The 25745-nt window shown below is 48.0% G+C and overlaps 1 protein-coding gene across 1 annotated transcript in view; it reads right to left on the reverse strand.

The window, feature by feature from the left end:
• Positions 1 to 2486: 2486 nt before the first annotated feature.
• ADAM19 (ADAM metallopeptidase domain 19) overlaps positions 2487 to 25745 on the reverse strand; it is a 92399-nt gene continuing 69140 nt past the window's right edge. Inside the window, exons 12-23 of the mRNA XM_068979279.1 lie at positions 24816 to 24993; positions 22953 to 23042; positions 20398 to 20593; positions 19034 to 19142; positions 17600 to 17804; positions 16561 to 16638; positions 16334 to 16442; positions 14937 to 15081; positions 14020 to 14104; positions 13518 to 13742; positions 6743 to 6895; positions 2487 to 5911 (exon numbers count right to left, since the gene is read on the reverse strand). Coding sequence (XP_068835380.1) covers positions 5858 to 5911; positions 6743 to 6895; positions 13518 to 13742; positions 14020 to 14104; positions 14937 to 15081; positions 16334 to 16442; positions 16561 to 16638; positions 17600 to 17804; positions 19034 to 19142; positions 20398 to 20593; positions 22953 to 23042; positions 24816 to 24993 — 1627 coding nt within the window. The 3' untranslated portion in view covers positions 2487 to 5857. The remainder of the gene's footprint in view (positions 5912 to 6742; positions 6896 to 13517; positions 13743 to 14019; positions 14105 to 14936; positions 15082 to 16333; positions 16443 to 16560; positions 16639 to 17599; positions 17805 to 19033; positions 19143 to 20397; positions 20594 to 22952; positions 23043 to 24815; positions 24994 to 25745) is intronic.

Here is a 25745-nt window from a genome sequence, read left to right on the forward strand (position 1 = left end):
CAAGATCAGATTTGACCCATTGAATGTAGCGCAAGCCAGGAACTTCCCTGAAACGCTGGTCATCAGGAAGTTCTCCTCCTGAGACTGACTCACTGTTCCCAAGTCTAAGGCTGAAGTGCACCTGGCTCCCCGGGGCCCAGAGAGCAACTCGCCATGCCCCCCATCTGGAACCAGTAGACACACAACTCTTGGCAAATGTCTTGTTGCTGTTGCCACCTCATTTTCGGAGATGGAAACAAGACCTCAGCTGACCTTCTTACTGTGAAAGCCGCCTGATGTCTCAGGGAAACCCTGCCACCAGCCCCGTTCCCAGAGCAGCCAGCCTGGAGCTTAGCATCTGCTTCCATCCTCCCCACCCCTACCCTTCCCTCTGTGCTGTGCTGTTGCTTCAGTCATGTCCAACTCTTGCAAGCCCACCCCTCTGTCCATGGGATTCTCCAGGCAAGAATACTGGAGTGAGTTGCTGTGCCCTCCTCCAGGGGATCTTCCCAACCCAGGGATTGAACTCACATCTCTTATGTCTCCTGCATTGGCAGGCGGGTTCTTTACTGCTAGCGCCACCTGGAAAGGCCCCTCTCTAAATGCACCCCAAGGAGTTGGTCACAGAGACATTCAGGTGGTTGTCCAAGAACTCGAAACAACACAACCACCACAACAAAAGGTGCCTCCCAGCTGAGCTCTGCTGGCCAAGCCCAGAGTTTCATTCTGCCTTACTCTAAGAGAACAGCAGTTGCACCACTCTTAAAAGCAGCCTGGTTGTCGAATAGAATGCACTTTCCTTTTCCTCAAGGAGTAAACCACAATATGATTTGGGGAGACGGGGAGAAGAGTGAGGAGCAGAGTCAAGATTTGGCAGAGAGCAGACACAAGCTCTCTGGAAACCAGAGGCTAACCTGTTGTTTACTCTGGTGGCTGATCAAGAACCCAGGTTGGAAAGGTAATCTCTGGGTGCGTGTGTGTGTGTGTGTTTAAAATACAGCATGCAGGATCTTAGTTCCCAGGCCAGGGATTGAACCCATGCCCCTTGCAGTGGAAGCATGGAGTCTTAACCACTGGACCACAGGGAAGTCCCCTTCTGCAGTGGAAGCTCAAAGTCTTAACCACTAGGCTGCCAGGGAAGTCTCCTCTGGGTAACTTCTGGGCTGAAGTCTTGGAGGCTTGGCCAGTGGAATCAGCTTTGAACTTCAGTGACCAAGTCGGGGCGTAAGCTAGGTACAGGGTGTCATTCTGGCCATGGATCAGATTGCCACCAAGTCCCCACTCCACTGATGAGCTGCCCACCCTGGGAGGCGGCGTGCCACAACTGCTGCACCACCACCTGCTTTGGGGACTGCCTGTGGTCCCCCCACATTTGGCTGGAGACAGTCAAAAAACCAAGAGCAGCTGGAGAGAGAGAATTAATATCGTCTCCCTTCCTGTCTTCTTTCCAGCAGTGAGAATGTGACAGTTGATTCAAGGATCATTGATACGAAGGTAAGGGAGTCAGTATATTTGTCAAGAAGGAAGCCCTGGCCCTCAGCCCCCTGAGATGGTGTAGAGCCCCCCTGTGTAACTCCATACCTGTGCCTGTGTTTATGGCCCAGGCCCTCAGCACAGCCAAGCCCAGGCCAAACTCCTGCTGGCCTTAGAGCGCCAATGAACAGACTGGCTTTCTGCATGCACTCCAGCCTCAAAGCCCCAATTTTGAATGGCTGTGGATTTCTCTAACTAAAATCAGTGCAACCCGTTGGATGTTGAGAATGGTCATGATCTGAGGGCCCTGAGAGTGTGGTCTGTGGGGTCAGTAATAAAGACCTCTGAGTGCGTTTACTTGATGCTTACATCTCGGCCCTCCTTGGACATGGAACAATTAAACTGGTTCTTCTAGTGCTGGGGGTGGTGGGGCCAGGCCAGGCCCCAGTCTCTGGAGAGTTGTGGCTATCAAGGAGGTCCTGTCCCTCCAGTGTCTTCTGTAGCCCAGCCTTCACTAGAGAGGGAAAGGTTGTCTGGGGAACACAGTCCGCTGAAGACTTCTGCACATCCCTTGTTTATTCGTTGGTTTGTTTTTACCATCCCTTGTTGATGCCTGAGCCCTTAGCAGGAACCAATCACAATGCTAAGTAAGAGCCTAAGCCCGCACAAATCCTCAAGGTAGATCTGTATCACTCATGTCCCAAGTGACCCCAGACCTAAACTAAACCAGCCTTTGTACAGGTGCAAAGACAAGCCAAGACCCCAGGCTTCTCTGTGGCTCAGGTTCTTCCACAGTGGTCTGACAAGCTGGGTGGATGGTCCCCGTGGGAACTCTTCTGAGGAGTCCTGAGAGATGGATCCTATCCAGGCTAGCCAATACAACATGAAAACAAACAAACGAGCTGTCAAACTAGCCAACATTTCAAATGACAATTTAATTAAATACAAACAAGGAAAAAAGGCACCATGGCCCATTCAAGTATTTTGCATAGATATACAAATATTGTAAACAATTAATAGGTGAATGAGAGAAAAGAGGATCTGTTTTCCGTGAACAATCTCCCAAATAAAATGAAAATTCACATTGCCCTGGATCCCAGACACATACGTACGTACACACAGTGGGTGGTGAGAGAGGGTGGGTGGCTCTGGGGGCACTCAGCGTGGATTCTACAGATCCTCTCCTTTACCAGGTTCCCTAGGGAGGGGTGAGGCACCATTCCAGTTGGCATAGTCTTGGTTTTCTTGGGTGTCCTGCAGAGCTGTTGTACATACATTTAACGCAATCTCTGACTTTAAAACCAGTCCCCAATTTAAAACATGAGAGTTTTCTATACCCCCGGCCAAAAACAAAAAACAAATTCTGACATGGGTAAGAGGAGGCTTTGTTCTAAAGGATTACAGCAAGAGATGGAGAGGGGTCATGGCCATAGTGGATGGGGCTACGACATCACTGTAAGATCTACAACGAGACACTGTAAGATCTGCAAGGTTCTCAGAGCTGGGACAGAAAGGAGCTTTTCTTTTACAGGGAGAAGTAAACAAGGCTAAAAAGAACCGAAGGTAAGCAGGCAGTTACCACTGGAGCCCAGTGCCTGGGCTAAAACCCACTGAGACAAGGAGAGCCAATGCAAGCTCCCTTGAGATCCCTTGAGGTTTACATTTCAGAGATGCCTCCCAGGCTCTTAAGGAAAACAAGTCTAGGGTTGAAAAACTGGTAGGAGGCTAAGTTAGCTTCTAAAAAGATTTACATAGTCTCCATCTGAACAGAAGGCTGGTTAAGTCATTCCACCAAGCCTCAGTTAAGCTCCTTTCCTCTCCATCAGACCCTGAGCATGGACTCGCCCTCGGCCAGAGCCAGCATCAGCCCCTCCCGCAAAGGCTGAGCACAAAGTCTGTCCCTGAATGTGGTTCTTTCCAGCCATGCTCACTCCTTCCTATAAAAGGCCTCTTCCTTCTGAGCCGTGAGATGCTTATGGATCTTGCAGCCGCTCAGCTCACCCAAGCATTCTCCTAAAGCAACTGCCCAGTGCCCCTGACTCAACATTCCCTTCCCCAGTCTTGCAGTAATCCCTATGAGTAAAGTCCTTCCTTCCCTAAGTCCATACTGGGTTTTGTCACCTCAAAGCAGCACATGGACACAGGAGGGGAAAAGCGGGCCACAGTAGCCAGTCTTGTCCCCCTGGGCAGCCTCCCTGGCCTGCCAGAATGGTGCCTCCCGCCTCCCTGAACAGAACCAGGAGAGAAACAATAAAGAGAACAGGTTGCCAAAAGTCTTACCAGATTTTAAAAATTCAACCATCTTCCAGTTCACAGTACAATTTTTATCACATGGAGGTGGTACTAAAATAATGGGAAACAAACACACAAGAAAGCAACAACCCAGGTCTCTTTCCGGTTTGGTTCCAGGGAGGGTGGATTTCAGATTCAAGAGGCTCACACCTCAGAGCCTTCCACCTCCTGGGAGGAAAGCTGGACGGAACCACAGGATCATTGGTGAGGCATGGGATTGGGCTTAAGGGTGATTTTGGTGGGGGAAGTGTTTTAGCCTTTCATTTTCTGGGACCCAGCCGTGAGGCCTGGGGCATCTCGAGTAGCATGCTTAAATGGAAGGCTGTCCCCTGACCCCACCAGGAAGTGAGGATGATGGACATTGGGTATGGGGCGCAACCAGGACCCTTGTCAGCAAGACAGAGGTGTAAATATCACCAACATCACAACTACCTAACTACCTGAGGGAGGAGAACTTCATTTCCTGAGCTCTTTCTAAATCTACCCCAAGAGTCCCCCAGGTGCACAGCCCAAATCTCCCACTTGTCTCCAAACCCAGAACATCGATTAAGCACCCATTGTGTATGGAGAGCTAGAATGGGGCCTTGGGCTAGTGACTGGGGGTGAGAGCTCAAGCCTCTTCCTTGAACTGGGGTTTTCAAGAGCAAACATCTGTTGATTGCAGGAGGTGGGCAGCCCCCAGATAACCAGCACATCTGGGGTGGGAGACAGTCCCAGAGGACCTCGCCGGTGACTCTGACAATTGTCCCAGCCTGCAGAGCACCGCACAGCCCCCCTCCCTGTGGGGAGGACAGGACCAGAGGAAAGAGCACAAGGAAGTGGATGAGGAATCGTCTCGCTGGTCCCAGCACAGACTCTGTTCCACCAAGGCTGCTTCTCTAGGAAGTTCTAGAGACAGGTCTGCTCTCTGCTCAGAGGACAACAGTCCTGTCTCGTTGCTGATCAGCCTGGGTATAGATGGGGTTCCCAGGACATCCACTCCCTTCCCTACACCTGCCGCCGTCCCTGAGGACCATGCTCAGATTCAGGGCAGGGAGTAAAAGGAAGACCTGCGCTCTGCTGAGGTCACAAAACCACGGACAGTAAAGCCAGGCGCTCACAGCCATGGCCCGAGGCCACGCCAGTCATCACTCTTGAGAAACCAGGAAATCCCGGGGCCAACCGTCAGGCAGGACCCTGACCTGCAAGTCACAGCACCAGGTCCCAGGAAGTCGGGACTGCTGGGGAATCACATTCCACAGCACCACACATTGGGCAGGTCCAAGCAGGGAAAGAGAAATCAAAAGCACGAGGCACTTGCAAAGTGCAAAAAAGAGAAAACAGAGCAAGCAAGAACCATGGCAAGCGGATGGCGACCTTTGGCTTGATGGCTCAGAGGGACCCAGGCTGCACTCCCCCTGCTGTCTAAACGCCTACAAATAGTACCTGTCTGAGTCAGAGTGACCGGTGGGAATATGGGGAGGTAGGGGTTTGGGGGTGGTGGGGGGTGGTAAAGAGAGGGCTTGATTTGTTCACATGTGACCACTGAGCCAGGAGTTATGACCTTGACCAAGCCCTGGGAAGTGGGAGGGACCTGTCGATCCCAGAGCTAAAAGGGAGGCTAAGTGCCCACCTCCAGCCAGCCTGGGACCATGGAGGAAGACAGAAGCAATAGAAAGCTCTCATGTGTACCCTCCGCCTCAGACATGGATGAATGGCTTCTCCAAGCTGAGTCCTGGCCTGAAGGTCGAAACCAGCTTCCCAGCTTGGCTCCAGCTGGGACCACCAGCACCAGCTGGACTGGCACCTCTGGGGGGACGGCCCAGCTGGAGGGTGGATGGGGGAGAAGCAGCCATTCGTCCTCCTCTGCTTTCCTGTTCCTACCTGGGACTGGATATTGCACAAAACAACACTTGGATGCCGTGGGGTAGTAGTCACTCTGGGCCCCTGAGGAGGCCGAGGAGGCACTGAGTCGAGAAGGAGATTTTCAGAGATGCGCTGGTTCCAGAAGGAGGGGAGCTGGAGAGGAGGAGCTCGGAGGCGGCCAGACATGCTTCTTCCAGAGCCCATGGCTAATGGCTCCTCTGTGGTATTCAAAGTCCTCAAGAGAAGGGAGAAGCCCCTATAGACGAGTCTAGATTTTCGAGCTAGTCATCCCCACAGCCCTCTGTGATCTGTATTCAGGAAACTGGGGAAAAACGAGAGGAGGGAGAGAGACATCAGATCCGTGCGGATTAATGGAATCGTGGGGCGCTGTCCTCTTGCTTGTCATAGGTGAGCAGACGGGACAGACAGCTGGGAACGACGGTTTCTACAGAAGTCTGTCCACGTGTCTTCTTGTCCATCAGCTCTCCAGTGAGAGGCATGGTGGCGCTGCCACCCCACTCCTGACCCCAGCTGATCCGCTATCCCCACTGCTCCCTCTCAACAAAGCTGTGCCTCAGTCTGCAGTTTGCAGGGCCTCGTGGGAACACAGGGCAGTCGGCCGGCTTCCTCACTGGCTCCCGTCTGCCCCAACCCCCAGGACTGGCCGCACAGAATACATCAGCTTCGAGGGAGATATATTAGGAAAGGCCATTGTGCACAGCCTACCAAAGGCTGGCAGTTAATGGCAATTAACTGTCTTGATCTTCACAGCAACCCGGGGTGGGGGTGGGGGGTTGCCTACTGCTGCTTCCTAAAACCTCTTTCAAGATAAGGCATCGGAGACTCAAGAGTGACTTGCTCAGGGCCGCTCAGCTCATCAGCTGCAGAGCTGGTGTGAAGGTACCAGAGCTCAGCCTCCTTAACATCAGCTTTCATGTAAAACTAAAACATCTCTATCATCAGGGGGTGATATCACCAATTTAAGGGACAGTGACTCAGGCACCAAGAAACACTAAGCTTTTTGTGCTTGGCTTTTGTTCTGGAAGTTCAGCCTTACCCAAGAAGCATGAACTGCTCAGTTTTCTCAACCATATTTTTGTCCCCTGGATCCCTCTGCTCTCAGCTTTTACCTCAGGGGTTTCTGAAGACTCACCTTTGGGGCAGGTGCCATCAGGGGCCGGGTCTGCTGAGGGCCGGAGGGAGGGGGCCGCAGGATGGAGGCGCCACCTGGCCTAGGCAGGTTCTTGCGGCCTGGCACTGGGTTAGCCGGGAGCGCCTTCTGCGGTGGCCGAGGCCTGGAGAGATCCTGTGGAGAAAGCCACAAGCCTCACTCAAAGGTCAGAGGCGCCCGTTCAAGAGAAAACGTCCTCAGTATGTTACAGGCCAAAAGCAGATGAGAAGAGGGATGTACCATTTAAAAAGAATGGTCCCATTTATAAAAACAGGTTGTGTGCATCCATGTTTACCTGCTCAGGAATAAAAGCTTTTTTGTAGAGCAAGTTGGCAGTATCTATTAAAATCAGAAATCATACTCAATTTAGAAGTGATCATTCTCTGACCTAAATACATGATTCCACTTCCTTTTACCCATGTTAGAGAACTGTTTACACAGGGCCACAGAAATGAAACCTCAAGGATGTTCCTCAAAGCACTGTTTATGACAGCAAAAGAAATTATAAATGATTAAAATTTTCATCAACAAATTTCTAAAATTACACAGTGACACATGACGCAGCATTTTAAAAGAATGAAGTAGGCTGGTAAGTGCTGAGGTGGAAAGATGACCAAGAGGAATGGCAAGGCGCGGTACAAGCTGCGGAGGACAGTTTAGAGAAACAAGTCACCCTCCCCCAGTCCCTTTCCAATGTAAATGCAAAGGTATGGTGGGGGGAGTCAGAAAGGATGAAGACCAAATTGACAGCCGAGGTCAGAGGTCAAGAGTGGGCTGTGCATGGTGAGAGGGGTCGTCCAAGTGAACATTCAAATTTTTTCTAACAAGAGTATATATATGTATACTACCTGTGCAAATAAAGTTTTTAAAAAGAAGAAATCATATTTTCCATATTGGTTGTCTGTGGGTGGCACAATTCTTTCCTTTGTACTTTCACGTTACCTTCATGTTTTACTACCTTCTCAATAAGGCCTTCCCTAATGGCCTTATTTAAAATTATCACACCCTGCAAAACACAACCACACCCAATCTAGGGATGCTGCAAAAGCAGTCCTAAGAGAGAAGCTCACAGTGATACAGGCCATCCTCAGGAAACAAGACAACTCTCAACAACCTAGCCTACTACGGGCAAGAATCAGAAAAAGCAGTTTGGTTTATACAAACAAAACTTAAAGTCAGTTTATGGAAGGAAATAATAAAGATCAGAGAGGAAACAAATAACAAAGATTAAAAAACAATAGAAAACAATCAATAAAACCACGAGCTGGTTTTCTGAAAGGATAAACAAAATCAATAAACCTCTGGTCAGGCTCACCAAGAGGAAAAGACAGAGGACCCAAATAAAACAAGAAATGAAAGAGGAGAAACAACTACAGACACTGCAGAAATACAAAAAATCATAAGAGAAAACTCTGAACAATTTTACACCAATAAGTTGGACAACCTAGACAAAACGAACAAATTTCTAGAAACATACAGCCCTCCAAAACTGAATCAGGAAGAAATAGATACTTTGAACAGATTCATCACTAGAAGTGAGACACAATCTCTAATAAAAAAAAAAAAACAACTGCAAACAAAGGTCCAGGACCAGTGGCTTTACTGGAGAATTCTACCAAACAGACAAAGAAGAACTTAAATCCTTCTCAAACAACTCCAGAAGATTAAAGAGAAGGGAACACTCCCTAAGTCATTCTGTGAAGCCACTATCACTCTGATAGCAACACCGGACAAAGATCAAAAAAGAAAATTACAGGCCAATATCTTTGATGAATGTAGATGCAAGAGCCCCTAACAAAATATTAAAAGGCTGAATCCAACACATAAAAAAGATCACACATCACGACCAAACTGAATTCATCCCAGGGTCACAAGAATAGTTCAACATACACAAATCAATTAATATGATACGCATCAAGAAAAGACAAAAACCACTGATTGTCTCAATAGATGAAGAAAAAGCATTTGATAAAATTCAACATTCATTCATAACAGAAATTCACCAAAGTGGGTATAGAGGGAACATATCTCAGCATAATAAAAGGGATTTATGACAAACCCACAGCCAACATAATACTTGACAGTGAAAAGCTGAAAGCCTTCCCAACTACAATCCTGAACAAGGATGCCCACACTCACCACTTCTATTCAACATAGCACTGGAAGTCCTAGCCACAGTAGTCAAGACCAGAAAAAGAAATACAAGGTATCCAAATTGGAAAAGAAGAGGTGAAGTTGTCATTATATGCAGATGACATGATACTATATATAGCAAATTCTAAAGACTCCAACTACCACAGCTGGGATGTTCAGTGGTTAAGACTCTGTGCTTCCACTGCAGGGAGTGCAGGTTCAATCGCTGGTTGGGGAACGACATGCCCCATGGGGCAGCCAGATTTTTTTAGATAATAAAAATAAAAGGGAATAGGATTTAAAAACCTGCACCACCCCCTCATTCAGCATTCCCAGACCCCTTTATCCTAATCTACTTTTTTTTCTTGGTATATATCACTTGCCCCATCCCACCATAGTATACTCCCTTATTTTTTATTTTCTCTCTCTGTTCCCCACTAGACCAGAAAGAGGAGCAGAGGTCCTTTTCTGTCTGATTCAGGGATACAGATCAAGCTTCCTGAACAGGGCCTCATATACAGTGAGCACTCAACATCCACTAGTTGAAAAAAAAATAATAAAACTCTGCACTAGTCAGAAAAGTTTAAATAACTGTATTTCTTCTGTGATCAAAAAACAAATTTTAAGGGGCAAAGACTGGACCATGCCACCACCCACAGATCCCCAGGCTGGTACAAGAGAAGCTGATTCCACAAGTGAGGGTTTCAGGGCCTGCAGACCTGGATGGTTCCCCTTCTTGAGAAGGTCATGAGCGAGCATAAAAATGGCTAAATGGCAAGCATGGAAGAGGGTGGGAGTAAATCAGAGATTTTCTGCAAGAAGCTTCTCAGTCAGCAGAAAACTGGGAGCAGAAATGAATAAGAGCAGCAGATTCTTGGGACCAAAAAACCACACCGTCCGGCTCCATTCCTTCCCCTAAGGACCAAGAGATCCCACACGCTTCCAGGCCAGACAGCTGCCAAACCAGAGTGGCTCCTGGAGGCCAGGACAGAGACATTCTGGCGGAAGCAACAGCTGGGTGCAGATGTCAGGGTGCAGTGGGGAAATGCTGTGCTCCCTTGGCTGCTTGCTGTGCAAAATGAACAATTTTTGTGTTTGTGTGTGTGTGTGTGCTCACGTGCACACATGCTAACAGAGGTGATCTGGGCAGGAACCTCCTCAGCATGGCAACACTGGGCATCCCCGTGCAGGGTCGTGCCACTGGCCATGTCTGCTCCAGCCCAGCTCGGCTCTACCGGAGGCCTCACCCAACACTGTTTTTCTGGGGTGGAAACAGTCCCTGAACTGCTCTGGCCCAATGCGCCATCCACAGCAGCAGCACCTCTGTCAGTCAAGCTGCACAAACCAAACCAGACACTGGGCAGCTGTGCAGGCAGGGATCATCCCCTCCCAACGCTTAGCAGTAACTGTTGCCCAAGTCCTGTCTATTTTCCTTTCTATACACCCCTCATGGGGCTTCACCCTGTCAATGCTACCATCGCCTCTCCCCGGACATAGTTTAAACCTTGTAACTGATAATGTCTGTGTACTCAGCCTCATCCCCCTCTGACAAAATGCCACCAGAGTGGGCCTTTCAGTTTTTAAAACTACTTTTTAATTAAAGTGTAATATACATAAAAAACATGAGTCATAAATATACAACCAAATGAATTATCAGAGTGAATACACTAACATAATCCTCACCCAGGTTTTTTAAAAAAAAAGGAAGATTAATAGCCCCAGAAACATCTCTCAACCCTCTCTTAAGCACTGTGCCTCCCTCTCCCCTAAATGTAGCCCAAAGAGAGATCCCAAAGCAAATCTGATCACATCACCCACACCCCACCACTGCCCCCCTGTTCCCACTGAATGCAAATCCAATTTGTAATCCAGGCCCAAGGCACAGTCTGGCCTCTCCTGGCTCTCCAGCTTCTTATCATAGCCCCTTGGGCCCCAGGCAAAGGGGCTCTGAAGCTCCTTCTATCTGTGGGCTCTCTTTATCAAAAAGCTTCCCTACCAGCAGATCCCTGGTCCAAGAACCTCTCCTGCCCCTCACAGCCTGCTAACTCCTGCTCACCCCTCAGGTTTCAGCTCCAGTGTCACCTCCTCAGGGAAGCTTTCCCAGATTTTCCAGACTAGATCAAGTCCCCGATAACTCTCTTTGTAAGCAAGCTGAACCTCTCCTTCATAGCACTAACCACTACTGTAACTACACACATACCAGTGTCTTCCCCAGCAGGCTGTCAGCTCCAGGAGGCAGAAATGGCTTCTGCTTTGCTCACCAGTGCCAGGTACAAAGTAGAAGTTCACACACATGTGCAGAGAGAGCAGAAGAGGTTATAAAGCTTTGCCTACCAGCTCTCAAGAGTGGTCCATGTCACCAGGCTAGGAGGTGGTGGAGCTGAGACCTGAGAGTGTGGATGCCCCCAGAGCCTACCCAGGGCCTGACACACAGGGTGGTGAAGGGTCTGGAGTCAGCCCTAGGTGCAAGTCCTGGCTACTCTACTTACAAACCGTGCCCTTGGCCTGGCCCCTCCAACCCTGTGGGACAGCTCCCCCAAACAAAAACTGAGGGCAGCAGACTCAGTCCTCGGACGGGTCCCAGGAAAGCATCTGCCCAGACTGAATCCCTGCCGCCTGCCCTCAGCACTGTTGAGAAATCCCTGTTTGGGCCTGAAGCCATGCTTGAGGTGTATATTTTGGGGTACCTGCCACTGGCCGAGGGGCCTTCTGAGCTCTGGATTCCTGCTAGCAGCCTCCAGGGCTCCCTGCAGCTGGAGTCCACTACCCAGCCCCTCCCCCAACCTATTGCTCAGCACCTTGGGCTCAGGCTGAAGCCATCTCCATTCAACAAGCCTCCAGTGCGAGATTTTCTGAAACACTGGTCTCAGTGGACTGCCCCCTCCCTCCCTCCTCCTCTGTTCTCCCCTCACACCCTTGTCTGCGCATGGTTGCTTTCTCCCCTCTTAGTCCCTTTCTCTCTCCTTCTGTGGCCTTCAAAACTCACATGTGGGGGCCATTCTAACCCCCAGTGTCTCAGAATGTGAGTGTATCTGGAGACATAGCCTTTAAAGAGGTGATTATGTTGAAATGAGGCCCTTAGAGTGGGCCCTAATCCAATGTGACTGTCTCTGCGGACACACAGAGACATCGGGGCACACACACACAGAGGAGAGACCACACGAGGACACAGGAGAATGCAGTCACCTGCAAGCCAGGAAGAGCTGCCGCAGAAAAAACAAACCTGCTGGACTTCCAGCCTCCAAAACTGTCAGGAATTAAGCAGTCTGTGGTTTCGGCACCACCCCACCCCCAGACTCTGGTGTCGGTTACAGTTGCCCAAGGAGCCCAGCACTCTCCCTGTCCTCTGCTCTCCTCCCACTTCTTGCCTCTTCTCTCCCTGTCAGTCTTTCTTTTCTCTTTCTGTATGGAATTTCCTATCCCACTCCTGCCCCAGATGAGAAACACGGGAGAGCAGCAGTTTTGCAGGGCTTCCCAGGTGGCACAGGAGTAAAGAATCTGCCTGCCAGATTCGGGAGATCCCTGAGCTGGGAAGATCCCCCTGGAGAAGGAAATGGCAACCCGATCCAGTGTTCTTGCCTGGGAAATTCCATGGACGGAGGAGCCTGGTGGACTACAGTCCACAGGGTCACAGAGTCGAACGTGACTGAGCAACGGAGCATGCACTTGCAGCAGCTTTGCATCATCAGAGAACCAAACCTGTTGCTCCTGGCTCTGCTGAACCATGATGCTGCCATGTCCCAGGGACCCCAGGACCTGGAGCCAACCACAGTCCTTAGGGGCAGGGACAGCCTGGGCCCCCTGGACCATGCCCAAGAACAACAGCCCCAGGAGGAAAATGGGCAAGTCCCCTACCCCAACTGAGGGTAAAACACAGGTGGTTTCGGAAGGCACCACGCCTGGCCACCACCTAACATCTGTGTCTGTGCTGTAGGAACTCCTGCCGGAAGGTGTAGCTAGAGCCATCAGAACACAGACACGCCGGGTAAACAGACTGCTGGGGAAGATGGCTCTGCTTCTAAAGAACACCAGTGATGGGGGGAGAGCCCAGACCCTGCCCACCCCTCCCAGAGGCCAGGCCCCTTGACCTGCCCCCTAGATGAGCAAAGCATCACCCTACATCCCTCAGGAAGACTTTCCGACTAGTGCAAGGTACTGATTGGCACAACTTGGTGGAATAAGTACTATGATGAAAGACATGCAGGGACACCAAACTTGGGCTTGGGGGTCAGAGAAGGCTTTTTGGAGGAAGCAGCATTTAACAGGAAATCTAAGAATGAACATGTGATGTTGATGCAAAGTGTATGTGGCAGAGGAAACAGCATTTGCAAAGGCCTAGCAGAGAGGAAAAGACCATGGGGAACTGAAACACTGACTGCACATGCATATCTGGGGTGGAAGATGGGCGCTGGCTGTCACAGAGGAGGCCAACCAGGGAGGAAGTCCCTGTAGCATATTTCCCCATCGCATCACCCCACACTCTGTGTGCCCAATATGGACCAGAATGCAGAAAAGGCAGCCAGCCCAGGACTCAGCAAGCTCTCTTCCCAGCCTCCATCATTCCTCATGGCTGATGGCTTGACAAGTGCTGCTCCTGATCCAGGGTTGCTGAGAAGCCACTTACCTGGGAGAGGACGCACTTAGGTGCAGGGGGCACTGGCCGGCTTGGGGGCGGTCCCCTGGATGATTCTTTCCTCTCTACTGATGGTCTGGACCCTGGGGAGTTTCTAGCAGCCTTGCTGAGGTGTGCTGGCGATGGCGCAGGTGGTGACACGCTGTGCAGGTAGTCTGGAGGGGGCCGGGGAGGAGGCTGGGAGGGCTTCCGCAGGGTTTCAGGAGTGTTGGTCACCTGTATGCATAAGACGAGGAACGCCTGAGATACAGGAACCCTTAATGCACTTAAAAACTTGGGTGTCCCACTGGCACGAACAAAGACCTCGGATCCCAGAGGTCAGATGCAACTTTTAAGTCATAAGGGGATGGTAGAACCAGCTGACCATCTCTCAGGCCAAGAAAGTGTCGTTTATTACCAATCCCAAGGGGCCCACAAGGTGCTTAAGGGAAAGTCTAGCACAGTCCTAAGAGAGAAGGTCAAAGTAGCAAAGTTCATGGTGCAAAGCCCTTACCTTTCGCCTGCCCTGGGGTGTCTGCAACTTGAACGTCGGGTTGGCATGGCCTGTTCCACTGTTCTGAGACACCCTGAAGGGACAGCTAGTAACAAGGAAAGAGAGGCACAGGCTGTTCGCTGAAGGTCATTGCCTGAGTCCGCTCTGACCCAGGTGTGGCCAGCCAGCAGCTCAGTCTTCCCTGAATCTGCTCTGGCGGAAGTGGGATTGGCCCTCCTGAAGCCCAGCTCCCTCGGCATGGAGACAGTGGCCAGTGGAAAACTCCCAAGGAAAGACAGTTGGCCTCATACACAGTACAGTGTGCCTCAGTATCTTTTCTTCACCCTTTTAAAACCTTTCTCCCCCAAGAAGACAAGGATGTTACCAGCCATCACCCAATCTCCCTCAGGCATCATTCCAGGAGGACCTGGGATTTAAAAATCTCCTCTGGAAAAGGTATGATTTATAACAGAGGACTTGAAGACTATACAGTTTCAACATCCACAGGAATGAATTACTTAAGACAAAAATTACTCTCTGTCTTGAGCTGAGGTCTAGCCGCCTCTGTGATTGACTTGAGCTAGTCAGTTTTCCTCTGCTGCCTCACTTTCTGGGCTCTAAGATGGGGAGGAAATCCATTAGATACAGGATAGATTTCATTTCACATTCCAGCTTGAATTGGTTGGGGCATTCTGCTGAGAAGGCTTCGGAAGTGATGACCAGGCTCAATCAAGCTGACTTACAATAAAAATCAGGTAGTAATGTTTGCCGTGGTCATGGAGCGTAGCAGAAGGGGAGAGGGTGACGTGCACTGGGCATTTGCCTTCCACCTAAATGAGACCCACCACCACCACCTTCTTTTTCTAAAACCAAGCACTACTTTCAGAAAGCTGTGACCCCCAAGTAGACCTCAAGTCCTTCACAGCACCCCATCATACCTGAACTGTTGCCTCAGCTTGGAAGGGAGGGCTAAGGACTTGAGGTAGCCCGGTTTGTTGTTCTGTTTACAGCAGCGGTACATCAGGATCAGGGCTACCAGCACAAAGATGGCTGAAAACACTCCAGCTACCACAGGACCAGCGCCTTCCAGAAACAGAACCCAAGTGGCAGATTTAGAAGCAGCTGGAGCTTCACTTGCTCTGTTAGTCACTCAGTCGTGTCCGACTCCTTGCGACCCCACAGACTGTAGCCCGCCAGGCTTCTCTGTCCATGGAATTCTCCAGGCAAGAATACTGGAGTGGATTGCCATTCCCTTCTCCAGAGGAACTTCCCAACCCAGGGACTGAACCCTGGTCGTCTGTCTCACAGGCAGATTCTTTACCATTTGAGCTACAGGGAGCTTCAGTAGAGGATTTCAAATAATATGCTCCAGATACTCTTCAGATCCTTGATTTTCATTTACCTTGTATTACTTATTTTAACTTAAAAACTATAACAAAAAAACACATACTATATCCCACTGTGAAGTCACTAATATTATTACTAGCTTCAATAATCAGGTCAACTTGCTTGGCAGAGACTTCACAGTAAAATTTCTCCAGCTACTTCAGTTTAATTGAAAAGCATTCCTTTTCATATAAGGCAAGGAGCTCTATTATTCCAGCTCTATTATTATTTACCACTTGTTTTCTGCCTAAATCATGATTTTCCTGGACACAAAGCAACCACAAAACACTGAGACATATAGATTGATCTCAGATTAGAAGTCTCACACATAATCCACAATTTCACATTTGGTTTCACCAAACTCACCTCAATGTTCTCATGAATTATAAATCTAAATGTACAAAATATATATAGATCAGTGAAACACTACTTTTAACTGTTTTACATATTGAGGTTTCTTCCTTGAAAGATTTTGCTCAAAAAAAAAAAAATTTTTTTTTCTTATTATTTTTTTCAAGTTTGGAAACCAAAGAGCTAGAATCCCTGAAATACATTTCTGAGTTTCTAGCTCATTTTAAGCTTTGTCCATCAAAGGGCATCTGAGTCACTATAATGTGACCTAGGTTCATGATTAATTTTAAGTGACTGAGAAGGCGTAGTTGCTACCACTGACCCCCAGATAGAATGGGTTATTCAATAACCCGTGGTCTGTCTTAATCTCTCTATGAGCAGGAACAGGCTCCTCAACAGAAGGGACAGAGGCAGAGGAAGAGCAACTGAGCTGGGCCCCACACCAGGCCACTAGCCTGGGCCACTCCTCCCACTCAGCCCCTCTTGTTCTCTCATCTATAAAAATCAGGACGACAGTGCTGACTTATCATTCCTCTGCATTATACCACCCATCCCTCCTCACAAAGCAGGGCAGGAACCACGCAGGCCAGCCACTCACTCTCGGGGGGCATGGGCCCACTGTCGATGCTGCCCCCTTGGCCCGGCGTGTTGCAGAAGGGTGGGGCCCAGCCCCGGAAGCAGTGGCAGTTCTGGTTGTTGTTGCAGACCTGGAGCAAGGGCAGGGCAGGGAAGAAGTGTCAGCACCCTAGAGAGCTCTTGCCTCCCATAGCGCCTGCCCTCATGGAGATCATCGCAGAGGAGCTCCAGAACCCCCAGTGTGCGTACCCCGTTGCCATTGCACTTCTTCGCACAGCCTTCCATTTCAAAGAACGAGGTGTTCCTGCACTGCCCCTCAAAGCAAATCTGTAATGAGAAGAAACCAGTCAGTACAACAGAAGGGACACTGGTTGGCAATTAGGAGACTGAGATTTTGCATTCAGAACATGTGGGAGTCCAAAAGGCAGCCTGCTTCAGGCTATTATCATGAAAAAAAAACCTAAAGAGTCGAGGACAGGATGGCAATTAACTAAGTTCTGCTATTTCTCTTGCGATGAGGGAGAAAACAACAAATACTACTTTTTAAGAAAATGTAATAATATAATGTGCATGTGTGCGTGCTCAGTTGCTAAGTTGTGTCTGACTCTTTACAACTCCATGGACTGTAGTCCACCAGGCTCATCTGTCCATGGGATTCTCCAGGCAAGCCTACTGGACTGGGTTACCAGTTCCTTCTCCAGGGGATTTCCCTGACCCATGGATTGAACCCGAGCCTCTTGAATCTCCCGGCAATGGCAAGCAGATTATTTACCACTGTGCCACACTTGGGAAGCCCATATAATAAATATGTCTGATTTCATTCTATATTACTATATATTGGTTATATGTTAATTGCTTAATTGTATATTAATATGTACTAATTTAAATATTATACTTAAAGATAATGACCATAGTGATAGCTGTTTACTTTGTGCCAGGTACTACACCGAGTGCTTTCAGATGTGTTAACTCTTAGATAGTGGGCCCAGGCTTCCCAGACTCCTAGTTTAGACCATTTCATAATTCATATGATAATTAATGATGGGGATAAAAGAGATATAATAGCCAATCCTTCTAAACAGTTTACAGGGATTATCTCATTTAATCCATACAATTCTATGGGGGTGGGTCTTGCTCTTAATAACATGCTCTATAAAGAATGCAAGCCATAGGGCTAGAGAGGTTGGGGAAGCTGGGATTTGAACCCAGGCATCCTCCCCTAGACTCCCACTTCAATCACTGCCCTCTGCAACCCAGAGGCTGAGTGAGGCTGGAGGAAGGAACTTACGTGGTTATGGCCACACTTGGTACCGGTCATCACCAGGCCGGGGTCCAGCATGTCACCCTCCTCCTCAGGACCTCGGTAGACGTGGGTGCCCCGACATCGGGTCTGCCTTCCGTTGATCACGATGACGGTGTCAATGGGCACTGCATTAGACTCCAGGGGCCGGGCCTCGGAACTCTGACACTGAATCTTGCCACACTTGGCATCTCTGAGCCCAAGAGAGGAGAGGGAAGGAGATGGAATCAGAGACAGGGAAGAGCTGGGACACCAAAGAGCTTCAATCTTTCTCGACTGGGACAGCAGGTTTGTACGGCAGAGAGGCGAAACGCAATGAGTGTGCTGTAGGGACTCAGCCAGAATTCCTCTGTGTGGTCTTAGACCAGGGATAGGATGCTACATCCTTATTCCCAAGCAGATGTAGCCAGAGGGCTGGCCTTGGGAAGTCCTCTTTACCGCAAGAACAACTGCCTGACCTGAGCCACCTAACCCCTTGTGCTCTCTGTACCCCCCCCCCCCAAGCACTCAGGTGTTGCAGCCAGAAGAAGCCTGGTGTCATCCCAAACCTCCCTCCTCCGTCCTATATACCAACTCAAGTTCACACCACCATCCTCTCTCACCTAGACACTAGGAAACTGATCTCCCTGCTCCAGACTTGCCCTACAAGGGCCTAATTTCCAAACTGCTCTCAAGCCAAAGTCCAAACTCCCCTAGCCATGTACTCAAGGTTTCTCATGATCTGGTCCCTGCTCAACTAACCAGGCTCATTTTTCAGTAGCAGGCCTCCCCATACTGCACCCCAACATTATACTTTATTAAGTTGCTATCAATTCTTCCTACCACCAGCTTTTCTCTACTCATTTCTCTGCCTGGGACACTCTCCCATGTATCAGCACCATTCCTCATCCTGTTCAAATAGATACTTTCTCCAGACTGCAGCTTAAGCATAACTTCCTCTGGGAAACCACTTCAGCCCACTAAGGTGGGTTAGGTGGCTCCCACCATATTTCCATTATTACACTATCCTGTTAAGTTCCATGTACTCAGCCCAGTGTCTGGCACATGGTAAATCCACAATAGATAGTGAATGGGTGGGTAGGTGGATGGATGGTTGAAATGAATGAATGACTGGGTGAATGACAGGCTATTCAGATGAGGGTGTAATTAGTACCCTGCGGAAATGACTCAAGAGGGCTGATGGGCTGCCCTAGTATAAGAAGGTCCCAAAAGGAAATGTGACCAGTCTTCTAGGAAGCATTGCATCCACACCCTCTCTCTGACTTCCTTAGGGCTGAATGTTGCATTGTCGAAAGGGCCTGGAAGAGATTTACTTAAGGGCCTGCTCTAGGGCCGGCCAAGCTGATGAGTGGGCAGGAGTGACGAAAGAGCAGGACTTGCTTTCTCATCCTCATCTCATGGGGTCTGCCTTATGGTCATCACCTCATGTTGCACTTCTTGTGTTTTCCATTCATGTCCTTCCCACAGTTTCCAAAGGTGTCCCCCGCCACATTCACCTTCTCGAAGCAGAGATCAGGAGCAGGCCGGGCTCCTGGGTGGGCAAGAAACATTTATTAGCACACTAGCCAACTTTAGTAGGAGTCAGAAGCCCCCAAAGGACAGAGCTAGCCCTTGGCAAAATCAGGAAGTTAAGGAAGTTTTGTGGGAGGGAATATTCAGCCTTTTCTTTACCCCTGTTATTCCACCCCCACCTTCTCAAGACCTACTCATAAAAAAAGGTTTTATATCAGTTCTTTACATTTTATTGAGGTGTCATATCTATGGGAGGTTTGTGTGCTAAGCCTTCTTTCTCATGAAGAAGCCCTGTCTCATTTCAGGTGTTTGTTATGTTTTTTTTTTTTTCTTTTTTAAATAAAGGTAATACCTGCAGAAGATTTTTAAGAATAAAATATGTCTTTCAGTTTTTTCTACTTAGTCATTCCAGTTCCTACATCCCTAAAGCCTGGAGAAGCAATCAATTAATAGTGTATTTTCTAAAGATAATTTTATCTCTACCTTCTAGATACAATTCTTGTGTATCTTCTAGAGATAATCTCTCTCTAGTGGCAGCATAGTCTAAAGAGTGGCAGCATAGTCTATTCACATGATTTTTTTTTTACATAGTACATACAGAGCTGCATCCTTTTATTCAGCTTATGGAGTACCAATGTATGCGTGAACCAGAATTACCTTAACTGCTAGGATTTATTGAAGGATTTATGGGTTGTTATTGCTCTAACAATGCTGTAATAAATATCCTTGTAAATCTACTTGGCCAAATACAAAGGTAGGACACATCCCTAAGCAGTAGTATGGAGGGGTCCAATGATAGGTGCACTTAAAAGTCTGGTATCTCCAAATTGCTTTCCATTGGGGTTGTACACATCTGTTCCCCCACATGTATAATATGGTTTTCTCCACAACTATATTACTATAGTTCTTGTTACAGTATTATCATTCCAACTTATCATATTAATTCTTCAGTCTTTGCCAATACGATACATGAAAAAAAAAATCCCATCTCATAGTTGACACTTTGCTCACAGCTCTATCCTCCACCTGTTTTATTGGATTATTCTTATCCATTCACTCACTGTGAGAATTTAAAGCATCAAGAAACTAGGAAGAACACTGTCTACTGCCTCCTATTGAAAGTCTACCTTGAGGCAAGGGGATTAAAAAAGGTAATATCTGGAGATGCTCTTTTAAAGCCTGATTCCAAGCAATCCAGAGTGTCTGAAGGGGGAGGCTGGCTAGGAAGCAGTGGAGTGGCAGGAGGGTGGTCCGCTCCCTGGGGAGCGCCTTACCAGGGCCCCACAGCTGCTGGCACTGCTCCTGGTAGGTGAGGCACATGCCATTGTAGCAGTAAGCCTGGCCGTCCTCACAAGGGGTACCGTCCATCTGGTAGAAGTTGGTGGGGCACTGGGGGGACTTGCCCGTGCAGAACTCCGGGAGGTCGCATTGCCGGGCCTGTTCACGGCACAGCGTGCCTGGGGCCAACAGCTGAGCCGAGGAACAAAAAAGGGGGGATAAAGTCAATCTCCCACCTGTCCTCAATCCTCCCAGCAAGGGCTCATAAGCATCACTCCCATGGAACAGAATTTCCCCTTACCATTATTTCAGAGCACTTTTCATATGACCTCACTAGCTTAAACCACCATAAATCATCTAACAGGAAACATCTAACACTTAGTTTCAAGGTGGTTTTACAAATGTTAACTCTACATAGCAGTCTTAAGAATCATGTAAGAAATAATATTTATGCAACTATTTACAGTTCACTAAGTGCTTTAGTAATAACAGCTATTTTATGGAGCTCCTACTTAAATGCCCAGTACAAATAATATTTCATTTAATCTTCATGACAGTCCTATGTAATATAATTATCCCTGTTTTATAGATGATGAAATCTGAGGCATGTCTTCAAAGTCTCATGGTTAGTAAGTGGCAGAAGAGCAAAGCCCACTAGTATATATGTACAGACACGCACATACACACACACACACAAACTAGCATTCATGCATCTTTGAAGTCACAAGCACTCTGGCAATAATACACCCACATTACCGAGTCAAGCTCCAGGCCAAGTATGTTGCACATGTTCATCTCATGAGATCCTCACAATGTCCATGAGCTAGATACTGCTATTTGCCCCATTCTGCTGATGAAATAACCTGATCAAATAGCACACCTTGGGCAACTGGTAAAGTCTGAGTTTCTGTTCGAGTCTTCCAGCCTCCCTGGGTGGGGTCAGTGTTATTAGTACTCTTCCCATCTTACAGATAAAGAACTCAGGCTTGGATGGGTAATAGGCTGCCCCCAATCACACACAGGGCTGGAAATGAAGATCTCAGACTCCTGGGCTCATCTTTTCCCACATACTTCTCTGCAGGGAAAGCCTTTCCAAGATCCAAGCTGAAATCCTTGGACCCGGAGACGAGTGCTCTCACGTTCATTCTCAGGCCTCAGCCTGAGACCCTGACCTGACACAGCACAGCCTCTCTGAAGGATGCCGGGTCTGTCTTAAATGAAACAGACGGCATGGGAGTTCCCCTGAACAGGCAAAGAGACATATGTCTGAGAACAGCACCCTGCCACACTCCTGGGTGCCTCCATACCACCCACGAGGGATCCCAGGAGGGAAGGTGGGAGCGGGCCAGCTGAGCAGCTTGCTGACAGTCTCAGAGCAAGGGTGGCCTCGGATGCATTTCCCCACCCAAGAGCAGACTGGAGGGGAAAAAGACTCACCAACCCTGGAGCCAGTCTGCCTGGGTTCAAATCCCAGCCCCTTAGGCCGCAGACCTCTGTTCATGCACTTTCTCATGCGTGCATGAGGAAAATAACCCTCTCGTGGTTATTGCTAGAAGCTCATGCTAGAAAGAATGTTCTAACAAAGCACTTCAACAGTATGGGAAACATAATGAGCCCTGAGCACAGTCCATGATCCGATCTAAAACCCTGGGACCAGATGGGCCCCAGGCTTCACAGATTTGAGAGAGCAGACATTACACAGATGTACATACATATGTATATGTGTATATCTCTCTATATATACATACACATGACATATGTATATTACATAACCCAGCATCACGGCCTAGGATTATACTTTATAATCAAATACACTAATGTTTTTGCAATGAAATACACTATTTGCTTTAAGTGTGATTTTTTAAAAAGACTATAATTAGATTCATGTCAATTCAGATCCAATTTTGCCACCAAATGAGTTAAAAAAAATTTTTTTTTCAGTTTTTAGAACTTCCTGAATTTCAGAATTGTAGATAAGAGAATGCAGACCTATAGTAACATCAGTGGTAAAAATGGTGTGCTCTTCTAATCAATACTAAGAATGTGGGTTCCAGAGTCAGAGAAACCAGGTTCAGCCCCCTCCTCACTGTTTAACCCTGGAGAAGTCACTTATACCCTCTGAGCCTCAGTCTCTGGATCTTGAGGATATTAACATAAACCCCATAGGTGTTCTATAAGGACTGAATGAAATGACACACATAAAATTCTCTGCACTGTGCCTGGCACCTAACAAGCAATCCCTTAATGTTAATCAAAACTGTGATGAGAAATATTATGAACGCCAAATAAAATCAAGCCTACTCTCTGGACTTTTTTTTTTATTTTATAATTTCCCACTTTCCAGGAGGCCCACACAGCCTTCTGGGATAATCTGAACTCAGTGAGGTCAAATATAGAAAAAGGGAAACTTTGTTCAAAGGCTCTTTCTGGCTCCATGTTTCTGAAACCTTGACACCACCGCTTCCCCAGGACTGAGGCTGAATCCTGGCCGTTGGCCCCTGCAGAGCCTCGGACTGTCAGGTCAGAACCCTGGGCGGGGCGGGCCCCTTACCTTACAGCGGTGGCAGCAGGAGCCATGCGCACACTCGGCCCCCTCTCTCAGGGTGCAATTAGCGGCATTGCAGCAGGGGTTATCACATTCCTGGGGAGGCAGTGAGAGGGGCATGAGCCTCAGAGGCAGCAGGGCAGGGAGACGGGAGACAAGGCAGGACGAGAGGCCTTTACCCCCTGCCCTACCTCATGTGCCCCTGGAACTCTAGCTCCCTGGGAAATCTCTACCCAAAACACCACTTTAAAGCTTTATCATTAAGATAGTATGTATATATTATAGAGAATATACATAAGCAGAATCATCAGTAACACAACTTAGACACAACTGCATTTTGACACATTTATAAACATATAGTTATTTTACAAAATCACAATATCCATACCACTTTTAAACTTAACACACTGCCCCCACTTTTCCTTGTAATCATGGATTCTTCTAAAATGTGATTTTTAGCATAGTACTACATTATAAGGAAAATGTCATGATTTGTTTTTCTCATCCCCAATCCAACATCCAGAGACCATGTCTTCCTGGGATCCAGGCAGACCCGCGTTCCTCCCCTTCTAGCGCACCAGGCATCCTCCCGCCCCAAGGCACAGCTCTCCCACTAGCTAAAGTGTGCCTTCCCCGCCTCGTGCCCCTCGCTAACTCCTACCTCAGCCTTCGAGTGTAGGGTCAGAGTCCACCCCCACCTGAGTAGGGCAGCTCCCCTCATATTACATACACTCCTAGCATCATGCTATTGGCTCTGCTAGTATTTACCACAGTTGTATTTATACATTTCTGCAGCTATTTGGTCAATATGTGTTTCTGGCTTTGGACTATATACCCCGTAAGGACAGGGACCACGTCTATTTTTTTCTACCTATTTATTTTCCTATCCCTGGGACATGACCTAGTATCACATACTCATTTGTTGAAGGAGAAACTGCTCTCAATATAAGCCATTGGCCAAGCCCACTCATAGGAGTGGGCCCCTCAACCTCACTGGGCCCTCCATGATAATACAGCTCTGTCCTTTCTGAAGGGTCTGGGCTGATCTCTCTGAACTCATGCTGGTGCAGGTGGGAAGCCTTTAAATGGTTCTTGTTTTATTAAAGTTACGTGCTGGCATTTTAAAAAAGTCAAACCATAGAGAAGATTTAAAAAGCAAATAGTCTTTTCCCACATATATAGACCATCAATCTCATCCCCAGAGTTTATTCTGAATCCATAGACTACTGACACATTCCCCCACAAACTGTTCTGCACGTTAACGTTCATATTTTCATGCTTCATAAAATAGATATGAAACTATCCAGTTCTGCTTTTTGCAGAACCGCTAGCATCTGTTAGAAGTGACAGAGCTAAGATATGCCCACTATATTCATCCTGAAGATCAGAAGGAAGGAAAGGGCTTGTACACCACCAATTCTGCTTTCTTCCTCCTAGAAGCCCCTTTCAGACTTGACGGGGCTTCCTACATCCCCTTTCAATCATTTCTTCTACAGGTCAAAGAGCATGAGCTTGTTATTTTAAGTATCCTCATAATGCCCAGGTTTAAGTTCACGTATCTGGCTGTGGACAGCCAAGGAGGCCATCTGTAGCTCCACTGGCCAGGAATGTGGTTTCTGGGTAGATCAGATGCTCACAAGGAGAATTCCCCTGCATTTTGGACACGGATACTGTCAACCTCAAACTGGGAGAATCTACATAAATGGTCCATATGGCTTACTCCCCATATGTTATTTGTGATGGGGTCTTTGACTGCCACGAGTATGTAGGAAATGCCTACGACTAATTTTCAGATACATGCTCTTTGACCTTGAGATTTGAAGTCACTGTAAATTCTTCCCCTCCCACTAACATGTCATGACACCTTACCTCCTCCTCCCCACAGTCACACTCTTCCCCATCTTCCAGGTACCCATTTCCGCATCTCCGGCCTCCATACAGCGTCCTGGTGTCTGGCATGTTGGAGAGACACATCCCCCCGCCTGACTGCAGATACCTGTCCAGCTCCCTCCTGTTGCATCTGTTGAACACTCTGGGAAAGGGGTGCCTGGGAGGAGAGCCAGGGCGGAATCAGCTGGGGGGTCTGAGGACCAAGCTGCCAGAATAGCATCAATCCTGCTGCCCATGAGGCTGATTCCAGCTGGATTCAGACCCCCACAGGCCCATGCACATACATTCTGCCCCCTGAGAACATCACCTGTACATTAACTTTCTATGAGCTAAGAAATATTAACTACCACATAATGGTTTTTTTTCCCTTTCTCTCCATGGAGGATTTATTTGAGAATCCGAAGCAAAGATTTCAGCCCTTTCCATGAAGGAGTTGCAATAAATAAAGGATAACTAGTATGTTACAATAGGTCTCTTGAGCCTTAGAGTGGAATAAAATTCCAGCCAACCCAAACTTTTCCTGAAGCTGATATTAGATGGAGATTTTCTTAGAACAGAAGACCAGGCCAAAAAAGGCCAAGTTTATGGGTTTAATTTCTTTGTTGGGCCAGTGATCTGATCTCTGCTCTAACGATGCAGGCAGCACTCCAAACTCAACCGCCCAACTCACAAACACATGGTCTGTATCGCAAAAGTGTGAAAGGCCCTGCATCCCGCTATTGGGGAAAAGAATCAGAAGTCATGCACTCCTTGGTGAGAGGTGGGTACCATGATTTGCGTGTACAGAGGAAGAGTTATCCTGATCCCAATTACCTAAACCAAGTGCAGGTTAGACACTGGAGGGTCTCCTTCAGTTGTCAGGAATGTCACAAAAAGCCCGTCACTAAAAATTGTTAAATTACTAAAATG

Source organism: Capricornis sumatraensis, chromosome 9 (assembly GCF_032405125.1).
Source record: "Capricornis sumatraensis isolate serow.1 chromosome 9, serow.2, whole genome shotgun sequence".
Lineage (NCBI taxonomy): Eukaryota > Metazoa > Chordata > Mammalia > Artiodactyla > Bovidae > Capricornis > Capricornis sumatraensis.